This window comes from Manis javanica, chromosome 13, assembly GCF_040802235.1.
Source record: "Manis javanica isolate MJ-LG chromosome 13, MJ_LKY, whole genome shotgun sequence".
Lineage (NCBI taxonomy): Eukaryota > Metazoa > Chordata > Mammalia > Pholidota > Manidae > Manis > Manis javanica.
In genome coordinates, this window is record NC_133168.1 from 87,253,272 (window position 1) to 87,277,592 (window position 24,321).

The following is a 24,321-nucleotide window of genomic DNA, read 5'->3' on the forward strand; positions in this document are numbered from 1 at the left end:
CCGCCTCTCATGATGAGACTACAACTCCCAAGAGGCAGCGGGCTAGCCGCTACTGTACCGCCGCGGCCTGTAAGGGAGCGTCGGCGCGCGGGGCATCCCGGAAGTTGCAGGCAGCCCCAGGAGTTTGTGTCGCGGGTTGAAAAGTACCTCTCCCGTGCTGCTGTGTAGAACCGGACTTTGCGTGGGCGGCGGTGTTTTTGATCAGATCGTGGAGCTTCTCCCCACTCCGTGTCTCGTCTCCCCCGAGACGTCTTACGGAGGTCTTTAGTCACGGACCTGAGAGTCTCATCTGTAAAATGGAAATGATACAACTGTTTTTCTCCTAGAAATTTACAATAATTAAGTAAGCGATATAAAACGTCAGGCACAGAGCAATCAGCAATTAAAAAGCGCTAATATTCATTAAGCGTTGGAATGCTAGTTATTAGTTTGGGGGCGTGATTTGTATTTTGTAGTAGGAGAGATGCAGACCCATCTTGCATCCAGTGCAGATGGCGAGGAAGCATTGGGATGGGGGTGGGTAAGAACTGATCAAGGTTCAGTCCCCTCCTTTGAGGGGCTCTGAGCTTAGCGGTTTGCTCCAACAAAAGTCTCTCCTGGAGGGGAAAGCTGAAGATAGAAATGCAAAGAACCACAAACAACTCACGATGTCAGGTGAGAAGAGAGAATACATTGGAGGATTTATTTTAGGGGGTGGGGGGAGCTCTGGGAGGAGGTGACATCTGAGTCCAATCAGCATTTTTCTTTTTTAATTAAGAAGTAAATAACAGCGTTGTTGAGATACAGTTAACATACCATGCAGTTTACCCATTTAGATTGTACAATTCACTGGTTTTTACTACACTTAAAGACACATTTATGAAATACTTGGTATATGCAGAGTTGTACAACCTTAACCATAAAAGTTAGAATATTGTGAAAATTAATGAAGGGAAACCTCTCTGACATGGTCCTCAGGAAACAAGCAGGGGGACCTCTCATGCCTACCACCCCTGGTCATTGCAGACCACACCAAAGAAAGGAACACTTTAAAAGCAACCGTATTAGCCACTTTCCTACCCAGTGGGAGGGAGATTTCTTTGTCCCAGCAACAGCCCAGCTAATGAGAGAGTGTGACAGTTCAGCCAATGAGCTGCCACCATTGGTGGAACTCCCAGTTTCTTCCAAAGTATTTTTGCTTAGACTAGCTCTTGCCAACTCACCCTTTCCTCTATAAAACAGAGGTTTTCTCCTTTGTTCTCTGAACTTGCCTCTGGCTTTGCTGTAGTTTGCATGTCCTGAATTGGAATTCACTTCTGTTTCTAAATAAACCTATTTCTGCTGATAAAAGAACTGAGTTTTAGCTTTAGGATTAGCAATATCCAAAAGTTCTCCAAGAAGCCCTTTACCATTCACTGTCACTTCCCATACCCTCCCCATGCCCCCAACCCTAGTCAACTAGGAATCTGCTTTCTGCCTCTGTGGATTCACCTATTCTAAACATTTGACCTAAATGGAATCATATGAAATGAGGTCTTTCACGATTGGCTTCTTTCACTAGCAAAATGTTTTCAAGGTTCATTCACATATCATGGATCAGTCCTTAATTTCTTTTTACTGCTGAATACTATTGTATTGTATGGATATGTTTTGTTTATCCATCACTTGATGGACATTTGGGTGGTTTCTACTGTTTGGCTATTGGAAGTAAAGAGATCATGACATTTGCAAGCAAATATTTGAGTCAATGTATGTTTTCATTTCTCTTGGGTATATAATTAGGAGTGGAATTGCTGGGTCGTATTGTAATTCTGTGTTTAAACTGTCACATTATTTTCTAAACTTGCATCATTTTACATTCCACCAGCAATATGAGGATTCCTTCTCCATGTCCTCACCAATGCTTTTTATTATTCATCTTTTTTATTCTAACTGTGCTAGTGAGTGTGAAGTGAATCTCATGTGGTTTTGGTTTGCTTTTCTCTGATGGCTAATAATGTTAGGCATCTTGTTATGTACTTATTAGCCAAAAGTATATTTTCTTTGAAAAAATGTCTGTTAAAAAATCTTTACCTATTTTAAAACTGAGTTAAAAAAATATTGAGTTGTTAGAGTTCTTTATATATTTGACAGATACAAATTCCTTATCAGACATAAGATTTGCAATATTTTTCCATTCTGTGGGTTATGTATTCATTTTCTTGGTGGGATCCTTTGAAGCATGAAAGTTTTTAATTTTAATGAAGTCCAATTTATCTACCTTTTCTTTTGATGCTTTTGGTGCCATAGTTAAGAAACTGTTGCCTAAATCTAAGGTTATGAAGTTAATGTCTATATTTTCTTCTAAGAATTTTATAGTTTTAGCTCCTCCACATAGGTCTTTGATCCATTTTGACTTAGTTTTGTATAAGGTGTGAGACAAGGGTCCAAACTTACTCCCTTGTATGTGGATATCCAGTTATTCCAGCACCAGTTGTTGAAAAGACTATTATTTTCCCCTTTGAACTGTCTTGTTGAAAATAAATGCATTTATTTTTGGATTCTTAGTTCTATTCCATCGATCTCTGTGTCTGTCTTTATGCCAGTACCACACTGTTTTAATTGCTGTAGTAAGTTTTGAATTGGGAAGTGTGAATTCTCCAATTTTGATCTTCTTTTTCAAGATAAAAAAGGCTATTTTGGGTCTCTTGAATTTTCATATGAATTTTAGGGTCAGCTTGTCAATTGCTACAAAGGAGCCAGTTGGGATTTTGATAGTGTTGAATCTGTAGTTCAATCTGGGGAGTATTGTCATTTTAACATTTCCTCTGTCATTTACTTTTTATTTTCTGTGTCTCATGTCTTTTTTGTTCTCTATGCTTCCTGTACAGCTTTCCTTCTTTCCCCACCAGTTTTATGGAGATATAACTGACATATAACAGTGTGTTTTTTGTCAGTGTACATCATAAAGACTTGACTTATGTGTATTACAAAATGATCATCATAGTAAGTTTAACACATTCATTACCTCACATAATTACAGTGTTTCAGATAAAAAAAATAAAACACATCTGTTACCTCTGTAAGTCTGGGGAAAGGAAATCCTGGGGCAAAATACCTCTAAAATCTAAATCAGTCAACGGGAGAAATAAAGTTTAAAACCTGTTTATTGCTTACAAACTGCAATCTGGGGCTGTCTCTTTCCTGCTCAGGCAGAAGCAAGCAAGACCTCCCCCTAACCTCTCAGGTTCAGACAAGCCGTTGCCCAGGTAATTACCCACTGATATAGAGACGAACTTTTCTCCACCCCTGAGGAATGCCTGTTGATATGCAGATCCACTACAACCAGGCGAGATATTCTGGAAATATTACAATTTTACCCTCACACAATTACAGTTTTTCCCTTGTGTAAGAAATAAGAATTTGTAAGATCTACTTTTAGCAACTTGTGAATATACAATACACTAGTGTTAACTATGGTCACCATACTGTACATTACATCCCAGAACTTAATTATCTCTTAGCTGGAAGTTTGTACCTTTTGACCCCCTTCACCCATTGCCCCATATCCCCATTGCTGGTAACCATCAAGCTTTTCTCTGCTTCTGAGTTCAGTTTTTTTTTTAGATTCTACATACAAGTGGAATCTATATGTATCTACATGTAAATGGAGGCATACTATGTTTTTTTCTGTTTGATTCATTTCACATAGCATAGCGCCTCAAGGTCCATCCATGCTGTCACAAATGGCAAGATTTCATTTTCTATGGCTGAATAATATTCCATTATATATAAATCACTTTCTTTTTCCATACATCCGCTGATGGATGCCTCCATGTCAAGGCAGTTGTAAATAATGCTTCAGTGAACTTGGGGTGCACGTATCTTTTTGAGTTAGTGTTTTCATTTTATTCAGATATATAACCAGAAGGGAGATTGCTGGATCATCTGGTAGTTTTATTTTTAATTTTTTGAGGAGTCTCCATACTGTTTTCCATAGCAACTGCACCAATGGGCATTCCCACAAGCAGTGCACGAGGGTTCTCTTTCCTTCACATCCTCACCAACACCTGTTATGTCTTGTGTTACTGATGATAATAGCCATTCTAATGGGTGTTGATGAGTGCTAGCGCATTATGGTTTTGATTTGCATTTGTCTGATGATTAGTGAGGCTGAGCACCTATACATGTACCTATTGACCATCTGGATGTCTTCTTTGGCAAATGTCTCTTTAGTTCCTCTGCCCATTTTAAAATCATTGTGTTTTTGCTCTGAGTTGAATAAGTTCTTTACATATTTTGCATATTAACCCTTTATTACATACATAGATTGTAAGTATTATCACCGATTTAGTAGGTTCCCTTTCATGTTCTTGATGGTTTTCTTCGCTGTGTAGCTCTTTAGTTTGATGTAGTCCCACTCGTGTATTTCTTTACTGCTTTCTAATGCATGAAGTGATTATTTCCCAGTGTAGTGCTTTAATTCCCTTAATGATTTTTTTCACTATATTTTTGGGCTAATTCTTTAGGGGTTGCTCTAGGACTTAACATATAAATCTTACCTTAGAATCGGCTTCAGATTTATGTCTTAATTTGAATGAGCTATAGAAATGTTACTCCTATATAGCTCATTTCCTCTTCCCATTTTTATCATATTATTGTGCTATTATTGCTATTCATTCATATTGCATCTACATATGTTACAAGTCCAATAGTATATTGTTATAATTAACACTCCGGGCATTTGTATGCCTGCTAAAGAATGTGCAAAAATAAAGAAAAGCAGATACGTATTTATAGATTTTGTTATATTAACATTTTTCTTTTGCATTTCTGGTTCTCTTCATTTGTTTTTATGGATTTGAGTTACTACCTAGTGTCATCTCCTTATTCCAATACAGCTTTGCGTCCCTCCTGTTTGTGCTATTAGCAAGTCCATTCGCATGTTTGTCCAATATATTTGAAAATATATTTGACATTTCTACATGTTACAGGCCCAACAATAAAATTAATATGTACTTTTATACACTACTTTTTAAACTCAGTTAAGAATTACCTTTAACCGTGGTCATCAATTTTTCAAGTAGGTTCGAATTAATGATTTTTGGGCACTAAAGAAGTCGTGAGCTCAACACAGGCCCGAGGAGATTAGTTAGCCTTCGCGGTGGACACTCAGGTTGTGAAAATCCGGAAAACTGGCTGGAGAGAAGCATGAGGGAGGAAAGGAGCCCAAGGGGGGTCAGGGGAGCAAGCCTGCCGCCTCCCCGCCCTCGTCCTCTCCTTGGGCGGGACTCCCGCCGGCGAGAGGCGACGCCACCTGAACTGCGCCGCCTCTAGTGTCCACGAGGTGGCAGCAGAGCCCTTGCCTGGCTCTGCAGGGGACCGAGGACAGGAGCCAGCGCTCTAGTCCGGGGTGACCTAGGTTCCCAGCGCACCAACAGTTCCTCAGCGCAACGCCCCTCTGGGCCTGTTTCCCCAGCCATAACATGACGCAGTTAATAGTCCCCAGCTCCCAGGACTGTGGTGGGATTTAATTTTTGCGTGGAGCCCCTGCCGGCTGCGCATGAACTCAGTGCGCTGGGCCTCGGGTTCTCCAAGTTTTGGGGAAGGAACTGGCCTGGGGAATGCAGCGTGGGGGCCTGGGGCACAAATCGAGTATGGGGTGAGCAGGAGAGGGGCCAGAGGAAGGGAAGGGAGAGGGGATGAAGAGGAAGGGGGAGGGAAAGAAGGGGAGCCCCAGCCCAGCCCTGACCTTGAGGCCCAGCGCTTCCATCCCCAAGGCCTGAGTCAGAGTGTCCCCCGCCCAGGGAAAGGAAGGAACATGGGGAGGGGGTGGGAGGGGGTGTTCTGGTTATCTGTTTAAAAAAACTTTATTTATTTTAAATGGAAGTATCTTTGATATACAATCTTATATTGGTTTCCAGTATACAACACAGTGGTTCAATAGTTACCCATATTATTGAATCCTCACCCTGACTAGTGCAGTTACTATTGTCAACATAGATGTTACAGAATCATTGGCTATATTCATGCTGCCCTACCATCCCCGTGACCAACTTACATTATGACTGAGAATTTCTGGGCCCCTTTATCCCCCACCCCCTCCCCCATGGTACCCACCAGTCACTTCTCAGTGTCTATGAGTCTACTGCCATTTCGTTCATTTTGTTTTGTTTTGTAAAAGCTCTATTTTTATTTTTATTTTTAGATATTTCGTCCCACCTGGCGAGTGTCCCTTGGTCCCTGCCACAGGGTAAACTGGTCCTAGACCACCAATGGTAAGCTAGGCATTGCTGGCCTCTCTGTGCAATCACCTCCGTGCAATCAGGCCCAGCCTGAGTTCCTGGTGGGCACCCCTGTCCTCATCCTCCTTCTTCAAGACCTTGAGGTCACCTGTTTGTTAATCCGGGCTCAACCACACCCCGCTTGGACCACTGCACCCCGAGCAGCCACTCCCCAGCTGGCATGGCCATCACCCTTCAACACGCTGTCCTGCTTAGTCCTTTCCCCATCTCGGCTGCTTGGCGCCTCCTGGTTTCCAGGGCTTGACCGGAGACCCAGGAGCGGCCCGAGATTCTGCCCTTGTCCCTTTGTCTGCAAACTCCCCCAAGCCACCCACCCCACTGTACCCCAGATGCCATGAAGCCCAGGCCCTGGTCTCCTAGCCCCTCCTCTCCTGTTCCATATCGTCCCTGCTCCCAACCCTCCTGAGACTCCTCCTTCAGATCCATCCGCCCATTCATTCCCTACTGTGTGCCGGGCACTGGGGACACAGCCATGACCAGGACACCCTGAAACTCCAGCCCTGTGGGAGCTGACATGTTAATGGGAGAAATGGACAAAAAACAAGATAAATAAGAAAAATCTGCACCACAGCAGAGCGTGATGTATGTTCTGGAGGAAAATAAAGAAGAAAAAGGTCTCTGAGGGCTCCAGGCAGCTATCACCACATAGCTAGAGGCCTGACCCCCATTTCTCTTGTTTCAGTGTGGGTAAAATTGTAATGTTTCCAGAATATCTCTCCTGGCTTTAGTGCATCTGCATATCAACAGGGGTTCTTCAGGGGTAGAGACAGTAGTTCATCTCCATATGAATGGGTAGTTACCTGGGCAGTGGAGGGCTTACTGTACCTGAGAGGTGAGGGTGGGGGCCGTTTGCTTCTGCCAGAGCAGGAAAGAGAGACGGCCCCAGACTGCAGTTTGTAAGCAATAAACAGGTTTTAAACTTTATTTCTCCCTTTGACTGATTATGGCTTTAGAGGTATTTTGCCCCAGGATTTCCTCTTCCCGGACTTACTCTCAGCCTAATGGAGGTGTGGGGAGGGTGTCCTAGGGCATTGTGAGAAGGGGAAGCAAAACAAGGTGGGGGCTCTTTGCCCTGTCACATGACCCCTCCACCCATGCCTCGATTTCCCACTCTGTAAAAGGGGAGTACTGTCCACACCTCTGAGATTGTTGCAAGGATTTAATTAATTGCTCTGTGTAAAATACACCCGCAGGGGGTGCTTGGTGCCCTCGTGACCACTTGATATGGGTTGCTGTTCTTTTGGTTCACGGTCAACCTCTGAACAGAGCTCTGGTAATTCCTATTTCCTCTCCCATCCCATGTACTTAAATGTTTCCTCTTTTTGATCAAACACTTAGCTTTTAACTCTATTTAAAAATACAAAATTAAACAGGTACGCAAAGGTAAATAACATAAACTGTCTCTCTCTCTCGCCCACCATGGCTCCTTAGTTCTCTTGCCAGTGGCCACCACCGGGAGGAGTCCTTTTTTATGTTTCCCTGCAAAAAGAGTCTGTGTATCCTCATCATCTATTCTCTTTGGACACAAACCAAAACTTCCTTCCCAGGAAGATTTGCACATCACCTTTTTTTTTTTTTTATGTGATCTATTCTGGAGAACGAACGTTCCATGTGCACTTGAGAAAAATGTGTATCCTGCTGCTTTTGGGTGGAGTGTTCTGTAGCTATCTGTTAAGTCCATTTGGTCTAATGTATTGTACAATGCCTCTCTTTCCTTATTTATTTTCTTTCTGGATGATGTCTATTGATGTGAGTGGCGGGTTAAAATCTCCTAAAATGAATGTGTTGCAGTCTGTTTCACCCTTTAATTCTGCTAGTATTTGTTTTACATATTTAGGTGCTCCTGTGTTGGGTTCATAGATATTTATAATGGTTATATCCTCTTGTTGGACTGACCCCTTTATCATTATGGAATGTCATTCTTTGTGTCTCACTCATTTCTTTGTTTTGAAATCAATTTTTTCTGATATAAATACTCCTAATCCTGCTTTTCTCTCTATTATTTGCATGAACTATCTTTTTCCATCCCTTCACTTCTAGTCTGTATATGTCTTTGGGTCTGAAATGAGTTTCTTGTAGGCAGCATATAGACAGGTCTCATTTCCTTATCCATTCTGCCACTCTATGTCTGGTTTTTTTTGTATCATTAATATAAAATCACACGAGCAACATTGTGCTTACTAGGTTCCCCCTATTATCAAGTCCCCACCACATACTCCATTACAGTCAATGTCCATCAGCGTAGTAAGATGCTATAGTCACCACTTGTCTTCTCTGTGCTGTGTTGCCTTCCCCGTGTCCCCCGCCACATTATGTGTGCTCATCATAATGCCCCTTATTCCCCTTCTCCTTCCCTTCACATCCACCCTCCCCAGTCCCTTTCCCTTTGGTAACTGTTAGTCCATTCTTGGGTTCTGTGATTCTGCTGCTGTTTTGTTCCTTCAGTTTTTTCTTTGTTCTTATGCTACACATATGAGTGAAATCATTTGGTACTTGTCTTTCTCTGCCTGGCATATTTCACTGAGCATAATACCCTCTAGCTCCATCCATGTTGTTGCAAATGATAGGATTTGTTTTCTTCTTATGGCTGAATAATATTCCATTGTGTATATGTGCCACATCTTCTTTATCCATTCACCTACTGATGGACACTTAGGTTGCTTCCATTTCTTGGCTATTGTAAATAGTGCTGTGATAAACATAGGGGTGCATATGTCTTGTTGAAACTGGGATCCTACATTCTTAGGGTAAATTCCTAGGAGTGGAATTCCTGGGTCAAAAGGTATTTCTATTTTGAGTTTTTTGAGGAACCTCCATAGTGCTTTCCACAGTGATTGAACTAGTTTACATTCCCACACTCTATGTCTTTTGATTGGTGCATTCAGTCCATTTACATTTAAGGTGATTATCAATAGATATGTACTTATTGCCATTTTATTAATTGTCTTCTGGCTGTTTTTTTATAGCTCCCCTCTGTCCCTTTTTTCCTCTCTTATTCTCTTTTGTTATTGATGGTTTTCTTTAGTGCTGTAATTGGATTTCTCTTTTTTAAAATTAATTTGTGTGGTGTGTATGTGTATTTATAGTAGGCTTTAGTTTTGTGGTTCCAAAGGTTCGAGGATCCCGTCCTTACTATATAACCCTCTATATTAAGTTGCTGATCGCTCTACTTCACACACAATCTAAGGTACTTTTTTCCTTCTTCCTCCTCCACATTTTTGTATTAGATGTCATAATCTGCACTTTTTGTGTTTCCCTTGTCTGATTTTGTATATAGTTGATTTTGCTTCTTTTGTTTTATTTTAATTTCATACTTGCTTGGTACTTAGTTGGTTTACAACCTTTACTATGGGTTTATTTTCACTGATGAAAGCTGTTTAGTCTTATGGTCATTTCCATCTAGAGCTGTCACTTTAACATATCCTGTAGGGCTGGTTTAGTGGTGGTGAATTCCTTCAACTTTTGTTTATCTGGGATTGTTTAATACGTGCTTGAAATTTAAATGATAATCTTGCTGTGCCAAGTAGAGGGTTCTTGGTTGGCGGTCCTTCTGTTTCAGTACAGTAAATATATCCTGCCATTCCTTTTTGGCCTGTAGAGTTTTCTGTTGAGAAGTCTGCTGATAGCCTGTTGGGATTTCCTCTACAAGTAATATTTTTTCTCTCTCTGGCTGCTTTCAACACTCTCTCCTTATCCTTGATCTTTGCCATTTTAATTATCATATGTCTTGGCATTGTCTTCCTGGGGTTCCTTTTGTTAGAGGATCTCTGTGCTTCCATGACCTGAGTGCCTGTTTACTTTCCCAGCCAGACACACAGCACTGGGCTTGGACACCTGCAGGGAGGAAGGAGCTCTCAGGGCCTGGCTCCCAAGGCACCTCCCCGTTGGGCTGAAATAGAGCCAAGGAAGCTGGGAGAGTGTCTCTCTGCCTGCCAGGCAGCAAAGTCTGACACTGCCACTGGTCCAAGTGGGTTGGCTCCCAGCAGTGTGTGCAGGAAGGGAACTTAGGGTTGTGTTGCCAGCAAGGGGGATGGATGGTCTGGGGCTTCTGAGAGTTCCCGATCTGTTGGGCCAAAGAAGGGCTGGGGAGGTATCATCCACCTGCCCTTTCTCCTGAGTAGAGAGTTCCATCCAACCCTCACACCTCTGGTACCCCTCCCACTGCTGACAAGTCTTTCAAATTGCCACCTGTGCTCTGGGTCTCAGGAATGGCGGAGCGTGCCTGCCCTGCACACTGGCTGGAGTCTCAGCCTCCCAGAGTGTTCCACCTGCCCCTGGTGTCCAGGCCCTCTACTCACCAGAACCCAGTGTAATGTGGGCCTGTGATCCCAGGGCAGATGTCCAGTGCCAGGTGTGCAGTGCTCCTGGGATCCTAGTCTCTTCCCTGTCCATTCCTCTTTCTCCTGCCTGTTGGAGGAGACATTACTGGTGGGGGGAGGGCTTGGGTCCCACTCAGTCATGGCTCTGCCACTTTACCCTTTGCTGTGTTGTCTTCTCTTCTTCCTCTGGTGCAGGTGGTCTGTTCTGCAGTCTTCAGGTCATTTTCAGGTTTAGTTTTATTTGCTATATTTTCTTCTTTTATGTGTTTTTTGGAGGAGGTTTCGGCCTTGACTTCCTATTTTGCCATCTTTAATCCAATCTGCTGCACCTTGCTTTTTGCTTCACAAAGTATCTCAAAAGTCTAAATTATAACTGGTATATTATTCTTTTGCACAGCTGTGTAATATTCCTTGCTGAGAATGGCCACAGTTTATTCAGCAACCCCCCTGTGGTTATCTGTACCCAAGAGGTGAAGGGGAAGGCCAGTTTTGCTTCTGCTGGAGCAGGAAAGAGAGATGAGATGGCCCAGGACTGCAGTTTGTGAGCAATAAAAGGATTTTAAACTTTATTTCTCCCTTTGACTGATACCAGTTTTAGAGGTATTTTGCCCCAGGATTTCCTCCCCCCCTACTTACTCTTACATTCAGGTCTTTTATCCATTTCAAAGTTACTTTTGTAGAACACTCTATATTTAGTTGCTGATTGCTCTATTTCAAACACAATCTAAAGGTACTTTTTTTCCTCTTCCCCCTCCTCATTTTCATATTAGATGTCACAATCTGCACCTTTTGTGTATCTCTTGACTTATTTTATGTATAGTTGATTTTGCTTCTTCTTTTTTTTTTTTTTTTTAATTTCGTACTTGCTTGGTAATTAGTTGGTCTACTACCTTTAGTGTGGGTTTATTTTCACTGATGAAAACTATTTAGCCTTAGGGTCATTTCCATCTACAGCAGTCCCTTTAACATATCCTGTCATGCTGGTTTAGTTGTTATTAATTCTTTGAACCTTAGTTATCTAGAAATTGTTTTAAGTCCTCCTTCAAAGTTAAAGGATAATCTTACTGGGTAGAGGATTCTTGGCTGGAGGTTCTTCCCTTCCAATACATTAAATATTTCATGTTACTCCCTTCTGGCCTATAAAGTTTCTGCTGAAAGTCTGCTGATAGCCTAATGGGGTTTCCTTTAAAAGTGATGTTTTTTCTCTCTCTGGCTGCTTTCAATACTCTTTGTCCTTAATTTTTGCCATTTTCATTATTATATGTCTTGGTGTTGTCTTCCTGGGGTTCCTATTGTTAGGGGCACTCGGCATGTCCATGACCTGAGTGTCTATTTCCTTCCGCAGATTGATGAGATTTTTAAAAAATTCATTTCCAGTTGTTAGTGTGTAAGAATTCAACTGAATTTTATGTATTAAATTTTTAATGTGTGAACTTGTTAAATTCATTTATTAGTTCTTTTAGGTTCCCTTGGATTTTCTATATAAACAATCACATCATCTGCAGATTGGGACAGTTTACTTCCTCCTTCTAATCTTTATGGTTTTGTTCATTTTTCTGCTTTATTGCAATGCTATATGACCTCCAGAACACTGTTGACTAGAAGTGATGAGAATGGACATCCTTGCTTGTTTCCATTCTCGGGAGGAATAATTCAGTCTTTCACATTGAGTATTTTATTATCTGTAGGTTTTCTGTAGACGCTCCGTATCAGTTTGAGGAAGTCACCATTTGCACCCAGCTTGATAAGAGTTTTTACGATGAATAGGTATTGACTTTTGTCAAATCTTTCCTGTATGCATTGAAATTATCATCAGGTTTTACCATACTTTGATGAATTTGCATTCTTCTTCTTATAAGTGAGACTGAGCATGTTCTTGGGGTTTAAGAGTCATTTGCAGTTCATTTTCTGTGATTCCTGGCTCACCTCCTGTTCAGTTATTAGAACTTTCTTATTGTTTTCTAGGAGTTGCTTCTGCAATGAAGACATTTTATTCATGATATGTTCATTATTTCTGGTTTCATTGCTTAATTTTTCGACTGTATTTATGGGCTTTTTGCCAGCAGAAAATTCGTGATGTTTGCGTCACTGGAGTTTCCAATTTGTTCTTAGGCAAGTTCTGCTCTCTGCCTCCCTAGAAGCTCCCCATGAAGTCTTCATGTGCCACTCTCTGGCTGAGGGTGCCACCTTTGTCCTGACCCTGTTTCCCTTCCTGTTCATTTTCAAAATACCACATTGACATTTACACTGGTATTGCCAGAAGCCTAGAAACTCATTGTCTTTCCTGGAGGGCAAGACCGTCTGTCTAAGAGCCAGAATGGGAGTACATGTTTGCATTTCTCTCTGCTAGAGTCACCCCGAAAACGAAAGAAAAATACCATGGCTAAGCCTCCAGCAGCACTTCCTGCCACAAGCCTGCTGCAGCTTCCACTGTGCTGAGCACACAACCCATCCTCTTCCCTCCACCCGTAAGACCCTGGTGATGCCTCCAACCAGGTCTTGGCACACTGTGTCCCTGCCATCCTGCCCTTCTCAGGAGCACTGTGACCATGGCTAACCTCCCAGCCTTTGCCTGGGCTGCTCCGCCTGCCAGAACACCCCTCACCTCCAGATCACTCTGGTTAATACCGCTTGTCTTTGGATTTTGTATCAAAGTCACTCCAGGAAGCCCTCCCAGCATCTTCTAGAAGCCTTGCCCTGAGAGCCACTGAAACAACTGGTAATAATTCGATTATAGTTTGTCAGCTCCACCAGGCAAAGACTGGGTCCATCCTGTCCCCTGCTGTGTCCCCACTGACATGCACATAGGAGGTGCCCAATAAGTGTGGGTGACTGAATCAAAGCCATTTTTGTGCCAGGACTGGTGATGGGATTAGAGATGAGAGTCTTCTAAAATCTATCCACAAAGCTTTGCTGTCTGGGATTTGTATCCTACTAAGGACACTCTCCTGGTGTCCCGCCTCCTCCACTCATGACAGCCTCGGGGGCATTAAACACTGATCAGTCAGACTGCGCTCCTGCTGACTGTCCTGCATCCTCTCTCTTCTTACCTCTTCCTGCCACATTAGCCTCCTCTCTGCTCCTCCAACTGCTCAGCTTATTCTCACCTCAGGATCTTTTCTCTTGCTGTGCTCTCCACCAGGAGCACTGTCTCCTGTTCTGCTTCAGATCTCAGCTCAATTAACTGGAGCCTCTGTGTAGAGGCCCCTCTGAGCCCTGACCTATGCCAGTCCTGGCACCCTGGTTTTCTTTGCTATCTGTAAAGATTCATTGCCTCCCCGCCAGACCAGAGGGTACGGTGAACCCTCAGGCAGGTAGGGTTGGGCTGGTTTGTTTCATTTTTAGGGCTAGGCACAGGGCATGATGCACAGAAGGGGGCTATTATTCCTCTTAGGGCCTCATGGGAGAACTACTCCCAGGAACTTGACCTTTGAGTGGGGCAACTTCCCAGCCTCCTTCCTGGGCAGGTCCACCAGATTCTTTTCCCTGGGTGCAAAATTAGTTCCACTGGGTGTGCAACCCATACATGCCACAGATGGGTAAACTGAGGCCCAAGGAGCCATGGAGTTGCCAGGACCGCAGTGAGAGTGACTCTGGAGCCTGCTGAGGCCCTCGGTGACGCAGCCCCTCTGTGTGCTGTCACCCTTTCCTTAGGTCTGGGGTCTGCAACACTTCTGCCTGAACAGGGCCCACTGCTGCAGAGGCTTCCGGAACTTTGTGCCCCTCCCGCCAGGCGCTCTTACCTCCCCGCCCCTGTCCCCACATGGCCATGATTTTCGGTAAATGACTGCAGCTCAGGAAGCCGAGGGGCCCACACAGGAAGGAGCCAAGTGGGACTTTCCTCCTGCTGACGCCTGTTTTCTGCCTACCCGTCGTTGGCCCAGGGTCCCCCACCCTCCAGGTAAGAGCTGGCGGGGCCACCTGGCTTAGTTGGTGGTTGGGGCTGTGTGCCTGGACCCTGTGGATGGGGGTGGATGTAGACAAAGGCAAGCTTGCCTTCAAGGCCTCTGAGGAAAGCTGCCAGACAGAGGTGAGCTGGGAAGGTGGGCTGTGTGGCCTCCGGCAGAGCACCCTCCTCTCCAGGTCTCTGTCCTGCCTAAAATGAGGCTTCAAATTCCCAGCTCTGGGCACCGGAGCGACTCATTGCGCATGTGCCCTGCCCGGAGCTCTCGGCCCCTAGAGGTTCCCAGCCTCCTCCCTCCCAGGCGCCAGGCCAGCGAATAGCCAAACTGTCTCCGGATGTGGGATTTTTGGTGTTAAGACAGGGGCATTTTCCTGGGCCCTGAATACCACCTCTAACTTTTTCTTTTTTCACTTTTCTGTATTTAAAAAATCCTGTTTCTTTAATTTAAATGAAAGATGCACTGTGTGATTCCATTTATGTAAAAGACAAAGTCAGATGAGATGAGGTTGATTGTTAGAAACAGGACAGTGGTCACCCCTGTGAGGAGTGACAGGGGCCCCAAGGGTCCTGGGGCTGAGAATATGCCAATTCTCATGTTCCCACTATGCCCTCCCTCCCAGAAGGTAACCGCCAAAGCACCATTCCAAGCACCCTTCCAGTCTGGTTTAGTTGGCATTGGTCAAGTGCTCACTGGGCAAGTCTCCAAGGATCCTGCCAATCGGTGTGGATTAGATGTGTGGCCACCTTGGGCTAGGCTGTGCAAACCACCTCACCCACAGCAAGGAGTCCACCCATTTTGCAGCTGAGAAAGTTGAGTCCCAGCAGCGGGAACCTGCCAGGATATGGTGGGGCTGGGATTGGAACCCAGAGCTGGGTCTTCACTTACCCTGCCCCAGGCTTATATTCTGGGTGTGTTAAACCCTCATCAGTGCTGCCCCCAGCCCCATTATTACTTTGGAACATAGTTTTTTTACCCAACATTCTCTGTATCTTCTTCATTTGGGCCAGTTTAAGTGGATAACCCTCCTTCTTCCCCTTATCTTCACTGGATTCAAAGCTCCATCCCTCTCTGCCCAGCCAGAGCTCCTGAGCTCTGGGGTCCCCCACCAGTGAGAAAGCTGGAGGTAGGCAAGTGTCAAACACCTGGGAACAAGGGGGTGGTACCTCCTGGGCCTATCCCAGGAAAGGCCTTCTTGCTGGGCAGGCCTAAATAAAGGGTGTGATGAAGGGGACAGAGATGGTGGTGGGATGGGAGGGAGGCAGACACACAAGTACCTCTGAACTGAGTCATCAGTCTGGATCCGTCCCCAAGGTATGCATCACACTAGGTACAAAGGCTTCCAGCCCCAGCAACAACAGTACTTGAGACCCCCAGACCCACAGGAATTGACAGCCACTGGTTCCCCTTAACCCTCTATATGCACAAGCCAATACCCATCTGCTTCCTGGTTGGCAAATCTGTACGGCTGTAATTGATTGCTCACGCCTGCCTGGAGCAGGCGCTGGAAGTAGGGTATGTGTGGAGGCTGCAGATTGACTGGAAATGTCTGCTCTGGGCACTAATAAGAGTGTACATGCCCACAAATTAAAGTGCAAGAATATCTTCCAGCCCCCAACAGAGCCCTCATCTGGGGGTTTATGTCTCCTCACCCACCTTGCACATTCATGCCCCTCTGTCTCTTTCACTTTTTCTGTGTGTCTCTCCTCCCTCTTTCACTGTTTCTATCCCTTTCTCACCCAGCAGCATCCCTGCACCCTCAACCCCCAAAAGCTTTGTAGTCTTGTCCTCTTTGGCCTGAACTAAGGGCTCCCTCTCTTTCTGTTCTGACAGGCTACTCCCATGGCACCTCCAAGTGAGGAGACACCCCTGATCTCTCAGCGCTCCTGTAGCCTCTCATCTTCAGAGGCTGGTGCCCTCCATGTGCTGCTGCCCCCTCGGGGCCCTGGACCCCCACAGCGCCTATCCTTCTCTTTTGGGGACCACTCGGCTGAAGAGCTGTGTGTCTGGGCTGCTAAGGCCAGTGGTGAGTGGTTTCCTAGAAGACTGGATCTGAGGGAGTGGTAGGTAGTGGAATAGCTGCCAGGTGGAGTCTGCATCAGAGCTGGGGCCTTGAGGGATGAGTAGGAGTTTGGTAAGTGGGAAGGTGCACAAAGAATGGCATGTGCAAAGACTTAGAGGCACATGAGGGGAAACAGCTGGTCATCCCTTGAGATAAAATGTACACTGGAAGGAGGTGTTCTGGGAAAGGGGCAGGGAGCCCTGAGCAGCAGGTTTAGTGCATGGTCTCTCTCCTAAGGGCAGTGGGGAGCCCCTAAGTGTGTATGAGCAGGGGTGGGACACAGTGTCAGAGCCAAAGGTGAGAAATAGCCCAGTGGGGGTGCATGGGGGTAACCATGGCATCCCTGCAGGAGACAGATGGGGACACCAGGGGAGGAGCTGATGGGTGTGTCCCCTCAGGCATCCTGCCCGTGTACCACTCCCTCTTTGCTCTGGCCACGGAGGACCTGTCCTGCTGGTTCCCCCCAAGCCACATCTTCTCCGTGGAGGACATGGGTACCCAGGTTCTTGTCTACAGGCTTCGGTAGGAATTCCCCTCAACCCCTACATGTGTGGGTTACATGATACCAGGAGGGGATACCTTATGCTGAGGGCTTAGGAAATGGGAGTTTAAAACAACAATGATCCGAAAATCTTACGATCTCCCTAGGGAGGGTGTGATCGTTGCTCACTTCACAGATGAGGAAACTGAGGCCAGAGAGGGTGTGTCACTTGCTCAAGGTGACACAGCAAGTTAATGATATAACCTGGGTTCTGTGAGGTCTTGGCACAGTCTTCCACCCCCACCCCCAAACCTCTGTTGCGGGGTTCTCCCTGTCCCCTCCACAGCTTTTGCTTCCCCAACTGGTTTGGGCTAGAGAAGTGCCACCGCTTTGGACTACGAAAGGACTTGGCCAGTGCCATCCTTGACTTGCCAGTCCTGGAGCACCTCTTTGCCCAGGTAATGTCTGTGAGAGGGTCATCCCAGGGCCAGGGTCTTCAGGGCCACATCAGGGCTCATGGTTGGGTGGCCTTGCCCAACCCTCCCTGTGGCAGCGCAGGGTTGGGGGTCAGCCCAGAGGGGGTCTGCAGGGCAACATCAGGGCTCACGGTTGGGCTGTGACCGGCCCCCAGCACCGCAACGACCTGGTGAGCGGCCGCTTCCCCGTGGGCCTCGGCCTCAAGGAGCAGGGTGAATGTCTCAGCCTGGCCGTGCTGGACTTGGCCCGGATGGCCCGTGAGCAGCCCCAGCGGCCCGAGAAGCTGCTGAAGACCGTCAGGTGAGGGCTTCCAGGCTGTGGTTTCCAGCCTCTACCTGAGAGTGAGCAAACAGGCTCCACCAGTGTCCCGCCTCCTGCAGCTGAAAGGCCTGTGTGTGTCCCTGTCTGTCCTGTAGGCACCAATGGCCCTCCCCACACTGAAGCCCTCCCACCATGTATGTCCCTGATAGTGTCTCCTGTGTGTGTTGCCCCACCGCATGCACCGAGGCCACACTCCAGACCCTCAACTAAAGCCAGCGTTTGTGTATGTCCCCATCCGCCCCTGCGGGGATCCTCCCCACACTGAGGACCTGCTCGCCCCACTCGCAGCTACAAGGTCTGCTTGCCCCCCGGCCTTCGAGACCTGATCCAGGGCCTGAGTTTCGTGACGCGGAAGCGTATCCGGAGGACCGTGGGCCGGGCCCTGCGCCGCGTGGCCGCCTGCCAGGCTGACAGGCACTCGCTCATGGCCAAGTACATCATGGACCTGGAGAGGCTGGAACCGGCCAGGGCCGCCGAGACCTTCGTCGTGGGCCTCCCCGGGGCTGGTGGAGGTCAGGGTGCACCCGGGCTGCTCCGCGTGGATGGTGGCAGCGGCGTGGCTTGGAGTCCAGGAGGACAGGAGGTGCGGGGTGCTGCTGGGCAGGGTGGGGCCTTAACGGCGGGGGCAGGAGAATAGGCGTGACTGAGGGGTGAGGCCAAGGGAGGGATCAGCGTGGGGCCGGCTGAGAGGGGGCTGGAAATGAAAGTGGGCGTGGCTGGTAGGACGGGGCCAATGGGGCGGGACCAACAGCTGGGTGGGCCGTGGGGGAGGGGAGGGGCCGGCTGAATGACAGGTGGGGATGAACGAGGGGGCGGGAAGGAAGTGGGCGGGGCGTATAGAGGACGGATGGACGGGCAGGGGCAGAGCTAACAAGGTCGAGGCGGGACTAAGGGGGCAGAACTTCGACTGCAACGAAAGAGGCAGGGCGGTGAAGTGATGCTCAAGGAAGGAACAGCCTAGAGAACAAGGTAAGGTTTGGCAAGGGTGGAGTGCGACGTGTTTGGGAATGGGCAGGGCGTGCGGACAGAGCGGGGATTGATGGAAGAGGTGGGGCTTGGCGGGGGCGGCGTGGGAAAGCGCTGGGCTGGGCGGGGCTGGGGTCGGGGCCCGTGGGAGGGTGTCGGTGGGCTCCCGGCTACCACGAAGGATTGGGGACTGTCAGAGGGCCTTAACCCTCCTCCCCCCGACTCCCACTTCCCAGGTCCTTCAACCCTTCTGCGACTTTCCAGAAATCGTGGATATCAGCATCAAGCAGGCCCTGCGCGCTGGCCCTGCCGGGGAGCACCGACTAGTCACCATCACCAGGACAGACAACCAGATTCTGGTGGATGCTGGACACCCTGCCTCCCTGTCTGACCCCGGGGGCGGGGACGCGGGACCGTCGCCCTGGGGCCGCAGAACGCGCTAACGCGGATCTTCACAGGAGGCCGAGTTCCCGGGGCTGCCCGCGGCCTTGTCTTTCGTGGCGCTCGTGGACGGCTACTTCCGACTGACCACCGACTCCCGGCACTACTTCTGCAAGGAGGTCGCCCCACCACGGCTGCTGGAGGAGGTGGTGGAACAGTGCCACGGCCCCATCACGTAAGGGCCCGCCCCCCCATGCCCTCCCTCTGCGGCCAGACCCACCAGGGTCCCAACTCCAGTCTCTCCCCTTCTGGGAATCTCAGAGTCCTGGCCTCCCAGGAACCCTGGGCAGAAACAGCCCATGGTGCATGGTGGCCACTAAATGAGGCTGGGGCCATCTGTCTGCTGCCTACGGCAGCGGCTTCCCTGGCTTCCCTCTCTGAGTCCTCGGGGACCCCAGGGTCACTTCCTGGGGATGGAGTGGTGCCTGGCTTCACTTGCAGCCTCTTCTTTAAACCAAAAAAACCCCCAAACAAACCCGTACTTTGGGTTTAATTTATTGAAGGGAAGGAGCAAGACAATGCTACCTGGTCCCAAGGTTTACAGAGACCAAAATTATAATCCAGGTCTAGCTTGGTTTCTCTGCTTCCATCTCTCTGTCTTTGTCTTTGACACTCGGTTTCTTTACACTTCACCACAGCCTGGATTTTGCCATCAACAAGCTCAAGACTGGGGGCTCACTTCCCGGCTCCTATGTTCTCCGCCGTAGCCCCCAGGATTTTGACAGTTTCCTGCTCACTGTCTGTGTCCAGGTTGGTCCACCACTGGGAACCAGGAGGGCAGGCAGGGCTGCTTGGAGGAGGTGACATTTGAGCTGAGCCCTGGAAAATGAGTTGGCATTTGCTTCCTGAGGAACGGGAGGGAAAGGCATCCCCAGTGGTAGGAACAGTGTATGCAAAGGCTTGGAGATTGGAGTGAGGCTATAATGCTCGAGGAAGGAGTAAGCAGGAGGGTGCTGACTACTCCCACTCAAGGACCACTCCTTGCAGACCCCTCTAGGCCCTGATTACAAGGGCTGCCTCATCCAGCGCGACCCCTCAGGAACCTTCTCCCTGGCTGGCCTTGGCCGTCCCCACAGCAGTCTTCGAGAGCTCCTGACAGCCTGCTGGGATGGTGGGCTGCATGTGGATGGGGTTGCACTGAACCTCACCTTCTGCTGCACTCCCAGACCCAAAGGTGAGCCTGCCCTCTTCCCTGAGCTGAGTGACTGCTCTGGGGCCCCACCCTCCTGTGTCTGTCACAGCTCTTGTATGGCAAGTGGCAGAGATTGCAGGTCAGGGGGGTTTAGAGAAGAAAAGGTGATGTTTTGGCTCATGGGATAGGGCCACTTTCAGGTACAGCTAGATCCAGGCACGTCTAGATCTGTACAATGTCACTACCACTTAATCTCTATCTCTTGCCTCTCCCTCTGGGTCAACTCAAAACAAACGCCTCAGCTAGGATGGCTCTGAAGTGTGAGTTCTTCAGAGTCTCCCAGAGTCATTAATAGGACTGAGACCAGGTTGCCCACAGTGTTGCCTATTCATTGGCACCCTCTGCAGGTTCCTTCCCTTCCTGTCTCACTCCCCCACCCCAAAACGGGGCTTCCTGGAGTCTCCTTTTGAATAAACTAGGTGCCCTGGAATCCTCTTCTGGGGTACACCCACACTAAGGGAATGAGCAAACCATTAAGGACCTTTTACCTCTGACCTCAGGTTTTCTCCCTCCACCTCTTCCCTGTAGAAAAGTCCAACCTGATTGTGGTCCGGAGGGGTTGCAGCTTGCCCACATCATCCCCTGTTCAGCCCCAATCCCAATGCCAGCTGAGTCAGATGACATTTCACAAGATCCCCACCGACAGCCTGGAGTGGGTAAGGGGTCCCAGGAGATGGGGGGATGACTCATTGGGATGTGGAGATCGGATCTACATCCACCTTTGCTGTGTGGCCTTAGGAATGTGACATAGCCTCTCTGTGCCTCTGTCTCACTATATGTAAAATGGGGCCAGTGCCTGTACCTTGCTCAGGCCAGAGATGGGGGCCAGGATCCCATGAGAGCCCACTTACTGTTGCCCCTCACCCTTCAGTATGAGAACCTGGGACATGGATCCTTCACCAAGATTTACCGGGGCTGTCGCCATGAGGCCGTGGATGGAGAAGCCTGGGAGACAGAGGTGCTGCTCAAAGTGATGGATGCCAAGCATAAAAACTGCATGGAGGTGAGCAGAGTAGGGACCAGGCCTGGGTCAAGGCTGGCTGGAGAGAAGGTCATAGATTCAGAAGAATGTTAAAGCAGCAGAAATGTAACCACAGCATCTCCAAATCATGGAATATGGAAGGGTTGGAGAATTTAGATGCAAACAGAAAAAGTACATCAGACAGAAAGAACAGTCAGTGCCTAGGTCCTGAGGCAGGGCTGAGCCTGGCATGTTTAAGGAACAGTGAGGAAGACAGTGGCTGGAGAGGAGCAAGCAAAGGGGAAGAGGGGAACAGTGTGGATGGAGGCATCAGCAGGGCCTGGGCCACACAGAGGAAGGCTTGAGCCCTTTTCAAATCTAAATCTCCCACTTCTGCATGAGAGACTCAAGGTAGACTACAGTGAGGACTTCCAGCCCACACCCGATTGTCATGATAAAGAGTGCTGTGTGCATTAATGGCAGATTCCAGGGCCAAAGGAGGCAGGCTTGTGAGAAACAAGTTTGGGGTCCTTTGACTGAACCCTGGAGTGGGGGAACCCCTGCATCTTATCTCCCTTCTCCCCTCCCCAGTCATTCCTGGAAGCAGCAAGCTTGATGAGCCAAGTGTCATACCAACATCTTGTGCTGCTCCACGGCGTGTGCATGGCTGGAGACAGTGAGAGACACCCCTGGCCCAGCCTCTGTCCTGCCACCTTGAGCCTGTCTACAGCAGCATTAGCAGTGCACATGCAGAGCCTGCCCTGGCTGGGGTCCTGTGTCCACTAGCATCCATCACCCTGTACCCATGTCCCTCAGTTGTCAGTCCTTGGGCAGCAGCTCCAGGCTTCCAGCAATACTCAGCTCCCCAGAACTATTTCAGATCAAACAGATCTGGGTTCTGATCTCACTTAGCTGTGTACCACCTCTGCAGCTTTGCAAGGGCCACGTTACCTTTCCAGGCCATGGTTCCATCAGTCTGGTTCAGCAGCTATTTATCAGGAGACCAGTATGTGCCAGGAGCTGGGGGCCTAGCATAGAACATAGATAGGCTGGGCAGGGTGATAAATGATCATGTGTGATGGGGATAGCACAGGTCAGAGTCCACTAACCCAGCTTGGAGGTCAGGCCATGATTCTGGGTGGGCAAGGAGGAGTTCTCAGCCGGGAGGGCAAGGATGAAAAGGAAGTAGGGAAGATAAGGCAGAGGGGTATTTTAGGCAGAACATGCAAAGGGCTGGAAGTGAGATACAGAGAAAGCTCAGCACCTTCCAGGCATTTCAGGCAAACGGTTCTGAGATGGGTAGTGGAGAGAAGAGGTGAGTAGGATGGAGGGAACAGTCAGAGCTGAGAGTTCCTGGGAGGGTCCCCTGAGGGTGGGGTGGGGTAGAGGCTGTTGAATACAGGTACAGTCCTGCTTCCCAACCCTACCCTTCCCTGCTGCCACCAGGCATCATGGTGCAGGAATTTGTGTGTCTGGGAGCGCTAGACACATATCTGCGCAAGTGTGGCCACCTGGTATCAGCCACCTGGAAGCTGCAGGTGATCAAACAGCTGGCCTATGCCCTCAACTATTTGGTGAGTGCCCCTCTGCCTGCTGCACATGCATTCACAGAGGGGGAACTAAGAGTGGGCTCTATAGTGTGGATAGGAATTTGGCAAGGGTGCAAGGGGGTGGCATTTTAGACTGAGGGAAAAGTGTAGGTATAGATAGGCTCAGAGATGTAAGAGCAGAAGGGTCATCTGTGGATCTTGGGGCAAGTAGTGAGCAGTGAGGCGGGGCAGGGTAGGAAAGCTTCCCAGAAGAGGGAACATTGAAGGTTGAATAGGAGTTCATCAAGAGGAGAAAGGAAGGATGGAATGTCAGGCTGACGGACCAGCCTGGATAAAGTCCTGTGGCTTAGGCGTGTTGCATGTCCCAGGAGGCATCAGGCAATTCAGTTGGTAGAAGGCTGTGGTGGGGCCTGGATGAGAGAAGCTCCTGGGAAGAGTGAACACCAGCTGGATCTCAAAGGGCTTTGAAGGCCCAGATAAGATCTTTGACTTTAACCTGAAGGCAATGAGGAATCATGGGATGGGGAGCAGTGTTTGAGAAGGGGAGGAACACAGGTCAGCATCAGGGATGGATTAGAGGAGGTAAGACAGGCTGCCAGTAGTCTGGGGAAGAGGCTGGAATATGGTCTGAGCAGTACCAGGTGGACTTTGAAGTACATGTAGGAGTTCACCAGTCAGAAGAATTATTCATCAAACCCTCCCTGGCATTTCCCTATGCCTGCTTCATTTAGGAAGACAAAGGTCTCCCCCATGGCAATGTATCAGCCCGGAAGGTGCTCCTGGCTCGGGAGGGGGCTGATGGGAACCCACCTTTCATCAAACTTAGTGACCCTGGGGTCAGCCCCACTGTGCTAAGCCTGGAAAGTAAGTACCGAGACAGGAGGGAGGGTTCTAGAGGGGCAAGGAAGTGGATCCCTGACCCCATCCCCACCTCCAGTGCTCACTGACAGGATCCCTTGGGTGGCCCCCGAGTGTCTTCATGAGGCCCGGACACTTGGCTTGGAAGCTGACAAGTGGGGCTTTGGTGCCACCGTCTGGGAGGTGTTCAGCGGTGTCACGATGCCCATCAGCACCCTGGACCCCGCTAAGGTCAGAGCACTGGCATTGGCCTCTAGAGACCCCATTTGACAGAAAGGTGGACTAAAAGTACTGCTTGGGGAGGATGGTTGCTCTGGGGAACCTTCTAAGGGTGAACTGGGGGTGACCAGCCCCTCCTCCCATCCTCAGAAGCTCCAGTTTTACGAGGAACGTCAACAGCTGCCTGCCCCCAAGTGGGTGGAGCTGGCCCTGCTCATCGAACAATGCATGGCTTACGAGCCAGGCCAGAGGCCCTCCTTCCGCGCGGTCATCCGGGACCTGAACAGCCTTATCACATCAGGTGCCCAC

General features: G+C 48.6%; 1 protein-coding gene across 5 annotated transcripts in view; it reads left to right on the forward strand.

The window, feature by feature from the left end:
• Nucleotides 1–148: 148 nt before the first annotated feature.
• JAK3 (Janus kinase 3) overlaps nt 149–24,321 on the forward strand; it is a 29,628-nt gene continuing 5,455 nt past the window's right edge. For 2 of the 5 annotated variants that reach the window (XR_012124428.1, XR_005057828.2), the window contains exons 1-17: nt 14,499–14,612; nt 16,318–16,510; nt 16,945–17,068; nt 17,374–17,485; nt 17,659–17,804; nt 18,114–18,408; nt 19,028–19,150; nt 19,250–19,407; nt 19,871–19,982; nt 20,220–20,406; nt 20,953–21,080; nt 21,296–21,427; nt 21,977–22,061; nt 22,832–22,959; nt 23,667–23,799; nt 23,873–24,024; nt 24,163–24,313. Coding sequence is in view for 3 of the 5 variants with exons in the window: in XM_037005315.2 (XP_036861210.1) it covers nt 14,547–14,612; nt 16,318–16,510; nt 16,945–17,068; nt 17,374–17,485; nt 17,659–17,804; nt 18,114–18,408; nt 19,028–19,150; nt 19,250–19,407; nt 19,871–19,982; nt 20,220–20,406; nt 20,953–21,080; nt 21,296–21,427; nt 21,977–22,061; nt 22,832–22,959; nt 23,667–23,799; nt 23,873–24,024; nt 24,163–24,313 (2,425 nt within the window). In the remaining 2 variants the exon portion in view is untranslated. The other 3 variants (XM_037005316.2, XM_037005315.2, XM_037005317.2) reach the window with 3 other exon arrangements.